The sequence below is a fragment of the Heptranchias perlo genome, chromosome 8 (genome assembly GCF_035084215.1).
Source record: "Heptranchias perlo isolate sHepPer1 chromosome 8, sHepPer1.hap1, whole genome shotgun sequence".
Lineage (NCBI taxonomy): Eukaryota > Metazoa > Chordata > Chondrichthyes > Hexanchiformes > Hexanchidae > Heptranchias > Heptranchias perlo.
Window position 1 is genome coordinate 18,597,530 of NC_090332.1, and position 15,508 is coordinate 18,613,037.

At 41.4% G+C, this 15,508-nt stretch overlaps 1 protein-coding gene across 1 annotated transcript in view; it reads right to left on the bottom strand.

The window, feature by feature from the left end:
- Positions 1–224: 224 nt before the first annotated feature.
- LOC137324454 (calpain-2 catalytic subunit-like) overlaps positions 225–15,508 on the bottom strand; it is a 120,531-nt gene continuing 105,247 nt past the window's right edge. Inside the window, exons 16-22 of the mRNA XM_067988735.1 lie at positions 14,965–15,022; positions 14,004–14,068; positions 10,917–10,985; positions 7,381–7,459; positions 5,297–5,413; positions 3,086–3,144; positions 225–1,158 (exon numbers count right to left, since the gene is read on the bottom strand). Coding sequence (XP_067844836.1) covers positions 1,135–1,158; positions 3,086–3,144; positions 5,297–5,413; positions 7,381–7,459; positions 10,917–10,985; positions 14,004–14,068; positions 14,965–15,022 — 471 coding nt within the window. The 3' untranslated portion in view covers positions 225–1,134. The remainder of the gene's footprint in view (positions 1,159–3,085; positions 3,145–5,296; positions 5,414–7,380; positions 7,460–10,916; positions 10,986–14,003; positions 14,069–14,964; positions 15,023–15,508) is intronic.

The following is a 15,508-nucleotide window of genomic DNA, read 5'->3' on the forward strand; positions in this document are numbered from 1 at the left end:
GTCTCTATTATAAATGTGAACTTACACAGTAAGGTTTTGTTGCTAGGCAGTACATGGAGACATAAACTTTTTAAGATATAGATATTACTTATTGTATCAACAGTGAATATTGCAGTATCGTGCTGAATCACCACTGTCCCTTTATCAGTATATATTAGGATGAAGAGTATCAGAACTTTCACAAAAAGCTAGTCGGCAACAAATCTTAAGCAAACAAACCAAAGTTAACCATATTCTGTATTTAATTTCCAGATACATTCTTGTCCAAAGAAAAGCAGTTTTAAAATTTAAAGCATAATCAGTTTAGTATAAAATCAGATAATATCAAATAGCTCTACCAAAACCATCCAGCATCCTCATCAAATATATAGTAAAAACACCAGCTATTTGGTTTATTAGCCAATGACACAAACATTAGTTTAATTTCTATTAAAAAAAGTTAATCAGTAAAAATTGGCATGAGGTCATAGACATCACATCCATTAATTTTATATACTTAGGTTCTCGTGTAAAAATAGGTTAGCTCAGAGCAGAAGGCAAGTATTCTTTAAATTTAAAGCTCATTTCAGCTTGAATATTACTTTTAGATTTTAAACTATATTATGGAGGTCCAAAATCACCATCCTGATGCTCCTGTATTGTCTGGATATCATGCCTCTGACCTCATGTGCCCATAGCCTGCATCTGAAGTCCCACTTTTAAAATAATTGGTGTGTGAAATTTTAAAGCTTTGGGCCAAAAAAAATTGAAAGGGTTGACAATTGTAATGAAATATGGGGGTCTCAGAAATGCAAATCATTGCACTATATATTATTGATCAGGATGTAAAATACCTTTCAGGAACACATTTATACTTCAACTTTTCTCCATACTGGAAGATATTTACATGCATGTAATATGACATGGATTGATGCATAATTCTGATTGGTTAAATAACTATCACCCAGAATCCTGTAAAGGACAGGACAGCAATGCACTAAAAGAAAAACAAACCTATTCCCTCACTCCACACACATTCATGATGCCCAACAAACTCAATTAAATTAGTTTGCATTTTATTCCTTTTATAGCTTAGAGATGTCTGTGGGAAGTGTCTGTTGATTGAAGCCTGGCTTCTTGCAGCAGAGCAACACTTTAGCCTTGTGCCAGAATCAACCACTATTGAGAAAGAAAGAGAAAATGAGACAATCACAAATGAATCTCAGGTTACACTCAGACTAGGGAGACCATATCATGTTCAGGCCATCGAAGAAGAAAAAAACACAAAGCTTGGATTGTAAAGCAGGAGCTCTTAGCTGTGCATGAACATAGCAAACACTAACTTTGCTTTTTGTATTAGATCAGGGACAAAGGCACATTAAATTAGAATGTTAACTTTCCTTTAGAGAATGGCCAGAATGCTATTAACATTTTAAAGTAACTATCAACTAAAGTAAAGAGGATCATTTCAAACTATGTTTGAATCTGTGCACTCAGGCAGATTTTGGACAGATTGAAATGAAAGTTTAAACCCAATTTCCTCTCAACTCATTAGCATAACAATGGATCTAAAAAGCAGACTAGTGGTGGGAGAGGAAAAGTCAATATTGAAGGGATGAGCACAATTAAATGGGAAAGTCAGAATGGGAAACCGTGGCTGAAGGGGCAGGGAACTAAGAAATAGGCAAAAATGAAGGGAAAGGAATTCCAAGGTGCAGGCATAATTCTGCAAACAAGCAATGGAGCAGTTTTTTTTTAAACAGCTGATGGTGGATGTACTGGGTGAGGTTGCTCTGTGCTACTCCACAGTAGCAACCCCAAAGGTCAGTAATACAATATGCCTGCAGGGAGATGAAGCCAAGTATCAAGCCACAACCGACCATTACAGTCACTGCATATGCCAGCCATCTGCTGCATGGTAGTTACAGGTATCCCATGTAGCAGTTCACACAGCTCTGCATCATCCTGTCTGCTGATCCAAACCATTCTCCATGGTCATTGCCAGGTAGATGTGTAATGACCTGTAGAAATGGTTGGTGGCATCGTGGGTCGTTTCAGCCAATCAGGCTTCACTGGTTCTTGAGCAACCTAATAACCTCCTTTCATGCACTGCCACTGAAAGCAGGGGATATGTTGAAGGATATTAGGATTAGTCAAACATCCACATATCTACATCACTCAAATCTCGTCTGCTGTTCCAGCTTCCTTTGGGAAGATGGACCTCTATCTGCATTATTCATCTACCTCAGTGAGGCCTGTTAACCTCTTCACTGGGCACGCAGTCATTGGTGACTGGACACAGAACATCTCTCAGGCAACCTGATCGGCCTGGCATCCTTTTATCGGTTTTCCTCTTGTTCCAGACAAGGGGAAATTCCCATTGGGAAACCTATTGGTGGCAGTAATGATGGTGAGGGAAAAACTAATTTTCATCAATTGGCACAAAGGCTCATAAAATCCTTTGTACTAGGAGGGGGGTGGAAAGAAGAAATGGCTAAAGTACACTGACCTTTATATTCCTGTGTCCTTTCTATGACCACCTGACTGTTAACAGCCATCAACCCAGGATGCTCATTCTGCAGGCCAGCACTGTGGAAACTGGAGTGCAAGCCTGACACAGCCCCAGATATGTATTAAAATGAAGCATCCACTCATGAGGCAGACATTACACCAAAATATGCATCAGATGCAAACCCACTGCTTTTCTATTAGGATGGGACTTTGTTGATTTAGGCTGTGCAGCTGAGGAAAATCCCACTTGTTATGTTTTTGTTTAAATTGACTCAATATATTGTGCATGCTAATCATTACTCTATATTCCTCAGGTATGTTCCCAGTTCTCTCACACTGACACAGGAAGGCCCTGAAATTCCTGGGGCCTGGATTGTTGACAATGGGCATATGAAAATTCTGCTCCGCCCCACATCCACCCAGGGCTCCCCAGGAATTTTAGGGCTGAAATATTCAATTTGTTCATTCCCAATGCATCTGTCAGAAAACATGTAATGAATCCATCACAATGAACTGGATGAATATAAATATATTAAGGCATGACAAGCCCGAGTTTATACGGCCTCTCTTTCATTTTGTAGCACTAAATACTTACCTGAAATACATCCAGCTCCACCAATCCCTCATCATCCTGGTCTAATTGTTTGAATATTCCTGAAAAGGCAAAAACATAAAATAAAGTTGTTTGGGCACATTTCAAAACCTTTTTAAGTAAAAGAAATAAGGGTTGAGGATCTTTTTCCACTTTCTGTAAAACAGCCAGGTGTTTCAGTACCTTTTTTAAGAGAGAGAAAAGGTAATTCTGCAAAGTATAACTGAATGCAGCAGCAAAACAGAGTGAAATCTTCCTGATCAAGAAATATGTTTGAAATGTAACCTTTCACCTATGTTTGTATGCAAAGAGCCTGATATTTTTAGTTGATAAGAAATCAAGACTACGGTTGTACACTTGTGCCAGCTGAACAAAAACAAGGTTACGGAAATAATGAGGCTAATAATCTCAACAGTTGGCACCCAATGCGTGCTGAGCTGCATCAGGTGACCACTCCCTGTAAGATTAGGTATGGAGGCCTGAGGCCTGCAACATGCCTGAGGCAGCCAGTACAATGAGGGCATGCACGAGGTTTGCTAGGCTCCCCAAAAATATTAATATTAAGGGCCATACCAGCAGCGCACTGGCCGCAGAGCGCCTGTTTGGAATGGGCGCTGAAGGTGAGGCTGCAATTAAAAAAAACCTTATTACCATTGCTGCCCCCCCTCCCTTCCTCTTCCCCTCCCCTCTCCCTCCCCCCTCTCCTCTTCCCTCCCCCCTCTCTTCCCTCCCCTCTTCCCTCCTCTCCCTCCTCTCTTCTCCCACTCCCCTCTTCCCTTCCCCCCTCCCTCCTCTCTTCCCCCCCTCTTCCCTTCCCTCTTCCCTTCCCTCCCCTCCCCCCTCCCCCCTCCTCTCTTTCCCCCCCCTCCTCTCTTCTCCCCCCCCCCCCCTTCCCCCTGGAAAATTGCCTAGTATTGAACAAGTAGCCAGCAGTCATTCACTGGCCTCTGGTGCCCCAAATTTGTGGCCCTGGCATGTCACAAACGATGTGCTCAGAATACTAGAAAACAATGTAAATGAGATGATCTTGCATTATCGGTGAGGCCAGCTCACTTGTATGTAGGTGCATGCTGCGTTTGAACACCACCAGCAAAGGCTCTGCTGTGTGAGATGGAGTCTCCCGTCAAATTGGTGGATGAGTCTCAGTTATGGGTGCACTGATGAGATAAGAGCCCAATCCTAGACGTACATATATAGCTGCGCAAATCGCATTGAAAGCCAGATGAGGTTTTGTATGCCATGCACTAGGCAGTTAGATCTCGCAACCTCACAGGCCCACTGGGTATTATAATCATTAACCATGTATATTAAATTCACAATAGATCAACAAATGGTTCAAATTTTTAAAAATCATTTACTGTAATTAGTTAATTTCTGGAGGCTTGAGGAATTGAGGGGTATTGTGACAAGGCAGGTAAGTGGGGTTGAGATGTATTCAAAAGAGAGATGCTGGAACTTTCAACTTCGGCAGGGACGTAAAACAGGTGATATCAGATCAGCTGTCCGTTATACATCCCACCTGATTTCCCTTTACAATAACTTTTTGTCGGACGCTTCTGGCCAAAAGTGCTTAATGGACTTTAACTGTTCCTATAAGACCCAACTGAGCCAAAATCCAAGTGGCTGGGGGGTGGGGGGCACGTTACTACCACGGGGCCAGAATTAGGGCAGAACCTCTGTCCGCAGGGTTACCACCCTGTTTAGATTCTGGCTGGGAAGTGGATCTTCTCGATGTGGCATATCCAGAATAGAATGAAGAGAACAAGAATAAATTGCTGATGAGCCGAGTTTGGAGCATGTCTGGGGGAGTTCCTGGGCTCCTTTTGGAATTCTGCTCAATATACTGTTAGGCCCAGCTGAGAAGGGATTGATTACCTTTCCAACAATGGCCATGAATTGCATGTTAAAAATTTATCACCTACTACTCTTCAGCCCACCACCGTCGAGTGTTGTGGTGCTGCTCTGATTTTCTTCCTGACTGTTGGGACAAACACCTCTGATACGCCCTTATAGGCATAGGCCACGTGCCGTGAGTGTTTAAATGACCCGTCCCCGTGATTTGGCAGAGGGTATGGGTCAGTCTCCATGAGTGGATGAGAGTTCCGCTCTGCTGCACTTTTGCCAGTGGAGCGGGAATCCTGGAATTTCAGTCCCAACACGCTTATTGAACTGAGAGCTTTAATGTAACAGAAGACATTTAGAAAAAAAACTTACTGAAAAAGGTTTCCAGACGGATCAAACAGCCAACAAAGTTATCAAAGTCAATGAGAAGGCTAGTGTCTGCGTAACGGGCAACAAGGATCTGAATCAACATATTGTTCAGGGTGAAACCTGGGGAGAAAAACAGAGGTATATATAAATACAATCGCTAATTTTATTGACGACTCATTCTGTGTGTACCTACTTCTCACCATTGCAAAATTGTGGATGCACTAAAGTTGTTGGGCATGAATTGTTTTGGCAAGGTTTAGAATTGACTCTGATGAGGTGACATGAATGGGAGCCTAGAGTTGATGTGCAGAAAGAACAACTTACACTTATATAGCATCTTTAACATAGTACAACGTCCCAAGGGGCTTCACAGGAGCGTTTATCATAAAAATGTGACACCGAGCCACATGAGATATTAGGACAGGTGGCCAAAAGCTTGGTCAAAGAGGTAGATTTAGAGGAACGTTTTAAAGGAGGAGAGAGAAGTAGAGGGGTTTAGCGAGAGAATTCCAGAGCCTACCCAGCTGGATGAAGGTGAAGAGGCGTTGGAGGAGGATGGAGGGTGGTGCGGTCAACCACGTCAAAGGCTGCAGACAGGTCGAGAAGGGTAAGGAGGGATAATTTACCATGGTCAGTCACATAGGATGTCATTTGTGACTTTGATAAGGGCAGTTTCAGTATTGTGGCAGGGGTGGAAACCTGATTGGAGGGATTCAGACATGGAATTACGGGAATGTTGGGCATGGATTTGGCAGGTGACAACATGTTCAAGGACTTGAGAGGAAAGGAAGATTGGAGATGGAGCGGTAGTTTGCAAGGACAGGAGCGTCAAGGGTGGGTTTTTTGAGGAGTGGGGTGATGACGGCAGATTTGAAGGGGAGAGGAAATAGTTAACAATATTAGCTAATATGAGGGCCAGAAAGGGAAGTTGGGTGGTCAGCAGTTTGGTGGGGAATAGGGTTGAGGGAGCAGGAGGTGAGTCTCATGGTCAAGATGAGCTCAGAGAGGGCATGAGGGGAGATAGGAGAGAAAGTAGAGAAAGATGCAAGTTCAGAGCTAGGGCAGGGGAGAACCGTAGGGTTTGGAGGTGTTGCTATCTACAGAGAAAGCAGATATGGCTGTTAAGGGTAGCCTTGATCTCCCAGGAGCAACCCAGAGAATTGCCTTTCTGGGTGAATGAGTACAAGCATAGTGGACTGACTTTAAACAGATAGATTTTTGTCAGGTAAGGGTATTAAGGGATATGGAACCTAGGCTGGTAAATGAAATTAAGATACAGATCAGCCATGATCTAATTGAATGGTGTAACAGGCTCGAGGGGCTGAATGGCCGCCTGCTGCTCCTATGTTCATTCTCCAAGAAACAAATCTACATGGGTATTCCCAATGGGAAACCCATTATGCCGGTTTTAAAATGGGGGATGGGAGGAAAGAAAAATGTCAGTCCCACAGAGAGAAGTAGAAAGGTTAATGGTGAAGTAAGTCTCAAAAAAAACCTCCAAATAAGAAATCAGCTGTCTGTGAATCCTTGTACAGTAGCTGCTGAACACTTTAAATTAACTTTCGTCTTTTCCTGTGCAAAGTTGGATGCCCATTTTATATCAGTGTAATTGATCCTTAGCAATAATGAGGCAATAAAGATGGAAAATGGGATGTATGTTGTCACCACATCATTACCAACCTATTTAAATAACCCCCCACCATTTTAGGGTGGACCCTTCAGTTGGCCATATTATGGTAGAACATTGGGTGGAGATCCCTGCCTAAATTTTGCTCCTGCCAGCTGGAATGTCACCTGAAAATTGGGCAGTAAGAGGAAAATTAAGGCTAGGACTTGTTAGGAAAAGCCTGAAGGAGCTGATGATAAAGCAGGTTGCTGGGACAACAAAAAGGTTGGTCTTGTTGGGGCTAAAAGCCTTCATTCCTAAAAATTCTTATGTTCTTATGTCAGCTAAGTATACACTGGGTTGCTCCCAAAAATGCTTGAAAACACTGTGCATATTATACCCTAGAATCAATAACCAGCTCTTCCAAATGCAGCTCGGTGAAGTGTGGATGGCTGGACCACAGGAATTCTTCAAATATTACCTGCTTCTTCAAGCGCCATTCGCATTTCATGTGAACTCATGGTACCAGAATGATCAGCATCCATCTTCTTGAAGATTTTCTAAATGAAGGAAAAGAAAATGATTTAATGTTTTCTATTCTTATTTTTAATCTACATCAAAGTTTTAGAATTAAAAACTCTTGATTCCCTACTTTCCACAGCAGAAGGAACATCAAAGACTAACAGGCAAAACAGTGAGATGCACCAGGCTGGATAAATCCGGCAGGTGGGAACCACAGTTCACGAACAGCACCATAACTTTTATAAAAAAGTGCTTTTTCATGTAATTTGAAAAAAAAAATTATTCTCCCATGGATGTCACATGCTCTACACATTCCTTTCAGTCACGATTGCAAGCTCACTTGTTCTATGGACTTCTTTAAATGTGCCACTCCAAGCAGCCACCAGAGGGTGCACATATCACACATATATTAAAAAATTCTTTAGAAGATTTAGCTGCTGTTGGGTCTTACATTGAGTCTACAGTCCAGAAACAGGCCATTTGGCCCAAGTGATTTATGCTCCACACGAGCTTCCTCCCACCTCTCTTCATCGAAACCTATCAGGATACCCTTCTATTCTTTTCTCCCCCATGTGTTTATCGCGCTTCCCCTTAAATGCATCTATGCTATTTGCCTCAACCACTCCTTGTGGTAGCGTGTTCCACGTTATTACCACTCTTTGGTAAAGAAGCTTCTCCTGAATTCCCTACTGGATTTATTAGCAGCTATTCTATACTTAAGACCTCTAGTTTTGGACTCCCCAACAAGTGGAAACATTTTCGACCTCTATCAGGTCACTCCTCAGCCTTCTCTTTTCTACAGAAAAGAGCCCCAGCCTGTTCAGCCTTTGCTGATAAAGATATCCTCTCAATTCTGGTATCATCCTCGTGAATCTTTATTGCACCTTCTCCAATTCCTCTATACCCTTTTTATAATATGGAGATCAGAACTGTGCACAGTACTCCAAATGTGGTCTAATCAAGGTTCTATACAAGTTTAACATAACTTTTCTGCTTTTCAATTCTATCCCTCTAGAAATGAACCCCAGTGCTTGATTTGCCTTTTCTATGGCCATATTAACCTGCATCACTACTTTTAATGGTGTGTATCTGTACCCCAGGATCCCTTTGCTCTCTACCCCTTATAGACTCTTGTTATCCAATCAGTATGCAGATTCCAACCAAAATGCACCTCACACTTGTCTATAATTAAATTCATTTGCCAATTATACACCCACTCAGCAAGTTTATTAATGTCGTCTTGTATTTTGTCGCATGTTTCCTTTGTATTAACTACACCCCTCAATTTGGTTTGTCCACAAATTTTAAAATTGTATTTCTGATTCCCGATCCAAATTGTTCATATAAATTGTAAACAACAGTGGTCCCAGCACTGATCCCTGTGGAACACCACTTCCCACCCTTTGCCAGTTTAAGTGGCTACCCTTAACCCCTATTCTGTTTTCTGTTTTATAGCCAGCTTGCTAGCCATTGTGACATCTGTCCTGACTTTACATGCTCTGACCTTAGTCATGAGTCTTCAATGCGGTACCTTATTGAAGGCTTTTTGAAAATCCAAATACATTACATCTACTACGTTACCCTTGTCTACTCTTTCTGTTACTTCTTCAAAGAATTCAATATGGTTGGTCAAGCATGACTTTCCCTTTTGAAATCCATGCTGACTACGCTATTATATTATTGGTTTCTAGATTTTTTTCTATTACATCTTTGAGTAAATATTCCAATATCTTTCCTACTACCAACATTAAGCTAATTGGTCTATAGTTCCCTGGGCTTGTTCTATCTTCTTTTTCAAATATAGGAATCACATTAGCTGTCTGCCAGTCCTCTGGCATTATTCCCTTTTCTAATAAATTTATATATATATGTAATAGTGCCTCTGCTATCTCTTCCCTAACTTCTTTTAATATGCGCGGATGTGATCCATCCGGACCAGGGGTTTTATCCTAAGTTTGATTAGTTTATTATCTTCCCCCCCCCCTTTCTATCTTAAATGTCTATATCCTTTTTGATCTCCTCTTCTAATTTCATGCCCACCTTGTTAGTCTCCCTCGCATACACTGAGGCAAAATAACTATTCAATATTTTTGCCATTTCGCTGTTATTACCTGTGGGTTTATCTTGTGCATCCCTCCGTGGCTCTATCCCTATTCTGATTTTTCGTTTGTTATTTATGTGATGGTAGAATACTTTACTATTTCTTTTTATATTTCTTGATAATTTAATCTCGTAGTTCCTCTTTGCCTTCTTAATTGTTTTTTTGATGACTTTCCTAACCTCTTTGTACTCCCTTTTGTCATCCTCTCCTTTATTGTCTATGTATTTAGTGTATGCCTTTTTCATTAGTTTCAGTTTTACCCTTACCTCTTTATTCATCCATGGTGTTTCATTATTGGCTAGTTTGGTTTTTTTTTAAAAAAAGGAGGAATATATTTCTCTTGATCACCATTTTAAATATTTCCCACTGTTGATCTATCTCTGTCAGTTTTTTCCAGTTTTCCTTCCACAGTTCCATTCTTAGCCCCTCAAAATTAACTTTTTTCCCAATCTATTACTTTGGTCTTTGTCTTATTTATGTCTTTCTCGATCATTATTTTAAAGCCTATGATGTTATGATTGTTATTGCCAAGTTGTTCCCCTATGCTTACTTCTCTTATCTGCTCTGGTTCATTTCCTATTATTAGATCCTGCAGTGATTCTTCTCTTGTTGGGCTTGTAACATACTGGGTAAGAAATGAATCCTGCGCACACTGTAAAAACTCCATTCCCCTTTCCTTACCTCCTCTTGCCAGTTTATTTGGGGGTAGTTGAAATCTCCCATGATTATTATTTGATTTTTTAAATTCATTTCATAGATTTGCCTACATATTTCTTCCCCCCCCCCCCCCACTATTTGGTGGTCTGTAGAATGCACCTATTAACATGATCAATCCCTTCTTATCTTTTGTCTCAATCCATATGAATTCTGTTTCTATCTTAATGTTACTTATGTCCCTTTTTTATACTGCCATTATGTTGTCTCTAATTCGTACAGTTACCTCACCCCCCCTTTCTTTCCTATCCTTTCTAAATACCTTATATCCTGCAATATTTAACTGCCAGTCCTGTCCTTTATGTTTCAGTTATCCCTTCTGCAACCGACTCCTCACTACGAATTATTGCCTCCAGTTCCCCCATTTTTTCCGCCCCTAATTCTGTGCACGTTGCTGTACAGGCAATTTAATTTGTTTTAATTAGTTGTTCCCCTCACTTTATTTTTTTTTAAACAGTTCATATATAGCGTTAATTGGACAGGTGGTGGGTGGGTATCCCGATGGAGTCAGTGTGGGTCCTGAGCCTTTTTCTTGGTTGGGCCTCATTTAAATAAATCTGGCGAGGTGTCCATGTGAAACATACTCCTTATAGGCAGCTTGCCAATCTGGGAGCAGGAAATCCAGTCGGGAGGCTGACTTTAATCAGGAAACAAGCTTGTTGCAAAAAGTTTTTACTTACCAGCATCTTCTGTAACTTGTTCCAAAATAACTTGAATTCCACTAGTCCAATTTTTCCAGATCCATCCTTCTGTTTTAGAATTCTCATTCAGAAAAACAACTTGGAATTTATAGAAATACCAAATTCCAGTCAGACCAGGTTACAGCTAGGCCATTTGGAAGTGAGGGAGTCGTGGCGTAAATGCACGTAGCGTGGTAAATAAGGTTGGTGAGCTGCAGGCTCAAGATGCCACATGGGCCTATGATATAGTGGCATAGTGAATAGCAGAGACCTGGCTCAAAGTAGGGGAGGATTGGGTACTTAATATTCCTGGCTACAAGGTATTCAGGAAAGATAGGGAAAGGAAGAAAGGAGGGGGGGGGGGTGCAGTATTAATCAAAGAAACTATTATAGCACTGGAAAGGGATGATGTAGTTGAAGGGTCAAAGACAGAATCTATTTGGTTAGAATTAAGGAACAATAGAGGAGTTATTACACTACTGGGTGTATACCATAGGCCAAATAGTGGGAGGGAGGTAGAGGAGCAAATTTGCAGTCAAATTACAGGAAGATGCAAGAACTATAGAGTAGTGATAATGGTGGACTTCAATTATCCCAATATAGACTGGGACAGTTAACAGTGTAAAGGGCAAAGAGGGAGTGGAATTCCTGAAATCAAGAGAACTTTCTGGAACTATGTGTTTCTAGCCCAACCAGGAAGGAAACAGTGCTGGATTCAGTCCTGGGGAATGAAGTGGGGCAGGTGGAGCATGTTTCAGTGGGGGAGTATATCATTAGGTTTAGAACAGTTATGGAAAAGGACAATCAAATGTGAAAATGTTTAACTGGAGGAAGGCTAGTTTCAGTGAGTTAAAAAGGGATCTTGCCCAGGTGGATTTGAATAAAAAATGAGTGGGCAGAACAGTAATTGAACAATGAGAGGCCTTCAAGGAGGAGTTGGTTCGGGTAGAGTAGACATTACTACAAGGGGGAAAGGAAGGGCATCCAGAGCTAGAGCTCCCTGGATGACTAAAGATATAGAGATTAAAATAAAACAGAAAAAGGAGGCTTATGACAAATGTACGGTTCATAATGCAGTAGCGAATCAGGCAGAATACAGAAAGTACAGAGGAGATCTAAAAAAAGGGACTAAGAGGGATAAAGAGAGAGTACAAGAATAGATTAGCGGCTAACATAAAAGGGCTCCAAAAGACTTTTATGAACATATAAATAGCGAAAGGGTAGTCAGATGCTCTGGCCACAATCTTCCAAACCTCCTTAGATATGGCGATGGTGTCGGAGGACTGGAGGATTGCCAATGTTACACCCCTGTGCAAAAAAGGAGGGGGATAAACCGGCAATTACAGGCCAGTCAGCCTAACGACGGTGGTGGGGAAACTTTTAGAGACAATAATCCCGGACAAAATTAATTGGCAGTTGGAAAATTATGGGCGAATAAATGAAAGTCAGCACGGAATTATTAAAAGAAAATTGTGTTTGACTAACTTGATTGAGTTGTTTGATGAAGTAACGGAGAGGGTTAATGAGGGTAGTGCGGTTGATGTGTAAATGAACTTTCAAAAGGCATTTGATAAAGTATCACAAAATAGACTTGTCAGCAAACTTAAAGCCCATGGGATTAAAGGGACAGTGGCGGCATGGATACAAAATTGGCTATGGGACAGAAAACAGTGTAGTGGTGAACGGTTGTTTTTCAGATTGGAGGGAAGTTTATAGTGGTGCTCCCCAGGGGTCAATATTAGGACCACTGCTCTTTTTGATATATATGAACTGGACTTAGGTGTAATTTCAAAGTTTGCAGATACATGAAACGCGGAAATATAGTAAACAATGTGGAGGATAGTAACAGGCGTCAGGAGGACATACAGACTGGTGAAATGGGCAGACACATGGCAGATGAAATTTAATGCAGAGAAGTGCGAAGTGATACATTTTGGTAGGAAGAATGAGGAGAGGCAATATAAACTAAATGGTTCAATTTTAAAGGGGGTGCAGGAAGAGAGAGACCTGGGGGTGCACATACACAAATCTTTGAAGGAGGCAGGACAAGTTGGGAAGGTTGTTAAAAAGCATATGGGATTCTGGGCTTTATTAATAGAGGCATAGAGTACAAAAGCAAGGAAGTTATGCTCAACCTTTATAAAACACTGGTTAGGCCTCAGCTGGAGTATTGTGTTCAATTCTGGGCACCACAATTTAGGAAGCTGTCAAGGCCTTGGAGAGAGTGCAGAAGAGATTTACTAGAATGTTACCAGGGATGAGGGACTTCAGTTATGCGGAGAGACTGGAGAAGCTGGGGTTGTTCTCCTTAGAAGAGAAGGTTAAGGGGAAATTTGATAATCATGAATGGTTTTGATAACAGTAAATAAGGAGAAACTGTTTCCAGTAGCAGAAGGGTCAGTAACCAGAGGGCACAGATTTAAGGTAATCTGCAAAAAAGCCAGAGGCGACATGAGGAAACACTTTTTTTTAAAAAAACGCATCAGGTTGTAATGATCTGGAATGCACTGCCTGAAAGGGTGGCGGAAGCAGATTCAATAGTAACTTTCAAAAGGGAATTAGATAAATATTTGAAGGGAAAAATGCGGGAATGGGACTAAATGGAGAGCTCTTTCAAAGAGCCGGCACAGGCTCCTGTGCTGTACTATGATAATTGCTGCTCTTAAGCACCACCTGACAGCTGATTAGAGACTGACAATAGCTGAAGCCTGGATGCAGATCACCTGAGTGGCAAGAGGATGTTACAGGGCCTTAATAAAGTTGACATTCAGAGCTTTTCATGACTGAAAGGTTTTGTATCTGATAGGACAATGAATTAAGCTTCACTCAGGTTTTTATTTCATCTGGGGAAAGAGGGAAGGGAGAAAGACCGCAGATGGAGTCACTAAAATACTGGGTCAAAATCCTGGAACTCCCTTCCTAACAGCACTGTGGGAGAACCGTCACCACACGGACTGCAGCGGTTCAAGAAGGCGGCTCACCACCACCTTCTCGAGGGCAATTAGGGATGGGCAATAAATGCCGGCCTTGCCAGCGACGCCCACATCCCGTGAACGAATAATTAAAAAAAATAAAATAAAAGGATACATCCATTAGACCGATTACATTTCGACAGGTCTCCAAACTGAAACCATCAGTTTTAATGTCATCGCCTGAAAAGTAAAGAGCGTATATTATCGCGGAAAGGGGGTCATGAGGCGATAATTAAAGTCAATATTTATTTATATTCATTATTATTGAGGCAACACAATCTTTTCCATCCCCTTCCGTCCAGGAGGCTTCAGAGGTCCATCTTTTCTTTCAATTTAATGAAGTTTCCAATCAAGACTTATAGTAATATTTGTAGTTCTATACAGTCCATCAAACCTAGAGGCCTTAGGTGCTGCCTGACTCTGGTTTCTTCCATGGTGATTTTTCACATAGTAGAGGGAGTTGAAACTCAGGGAACACCTGGTGTGTTTATACCTTTATTGAGTCCACATTGGAGTTGTTTTAATCACCTGTGTGTTCTGGGACCTGGAACGCTAGTCGAATTGCACTCGTCCAAAGAAATCTAAGCAGAATCAGGGGAAAAGTAGAGTTTGGTATCCTGTGTCCACAGAAAACTCAGTTTTCTTCCTCTTCAGCCGAAAAGGAGGGTAAATTCCACTGGCTTCACTTAGCTTGTGCTCCTGGGGTAACTTTGCAATGTCAAAATATCTCTGCGTTCTACAAATACTGATCAGACAGGAATCCTGGCCGTTGTTTCCCCCCCTTGGCCATGTGTAGCACCCCTATTACCATCCCAGCTGAGATCAGCTAACTAAACACAGACTAAGCATTGAACCTGGGATCCTTAATCTGCATGGGTCATGACTACAGTGGGCAGTTTTTCATCAACTAAGTCACAGGTGATCAAGGTTAGCACTCTATTACCACCATGGGAAGCTCAAAAAGGACCTGGTTCCTTTATTTTGTGCAAATGTGAAAATGTCAACAACAACTCCAATTCGAGCACCAGTGCACTCAGTCACTGATGTGAACCTATAAAATGGGTTCCTTTACTTACGGTTGGACACAATTTTGTTCAGTATTCTTTGCAGCTCAAAAGCAGAAATCTCTGCATCCTGAATTTGAAAGAGCAAAGAAAAAACATAATCAAAGTTCAAATAGCTGCCATGTCCATCCCAGGAAACCAGCCCAAATCCAAATAAGTCAAGAGATGCTAGACAGGCTGGCTGTACTTAAAGTAGATAAGTCACCTGGGATGCATCCTAGGTTGCTGAGGGAAGTAAGGGTGGAAATTGTGGAGGTTGTTTTTCAGACTGAAGGAAGGTATACAGTGGTGTTCCCCATGGTCAGTACTAGAACCACTGTTTTTTTTGATCTATATTAATGACTTGAACTTGGGTGTACAGGGCACACAATTTCAAAATCTGAGATGACACAAAACTTGGAAGTGAAGTAAACAGTGAGGAGGATAGTAATAGATTTCAAGAGGACAGAGAGGCTGGTGGAATGGGCGGACACACGGCAGAGAGTTAATGCAGAGAAGTGATACATTTTGGCAGGAAGAATGAGGAGAGGCAATATGAACTAAATGGTACAATTCT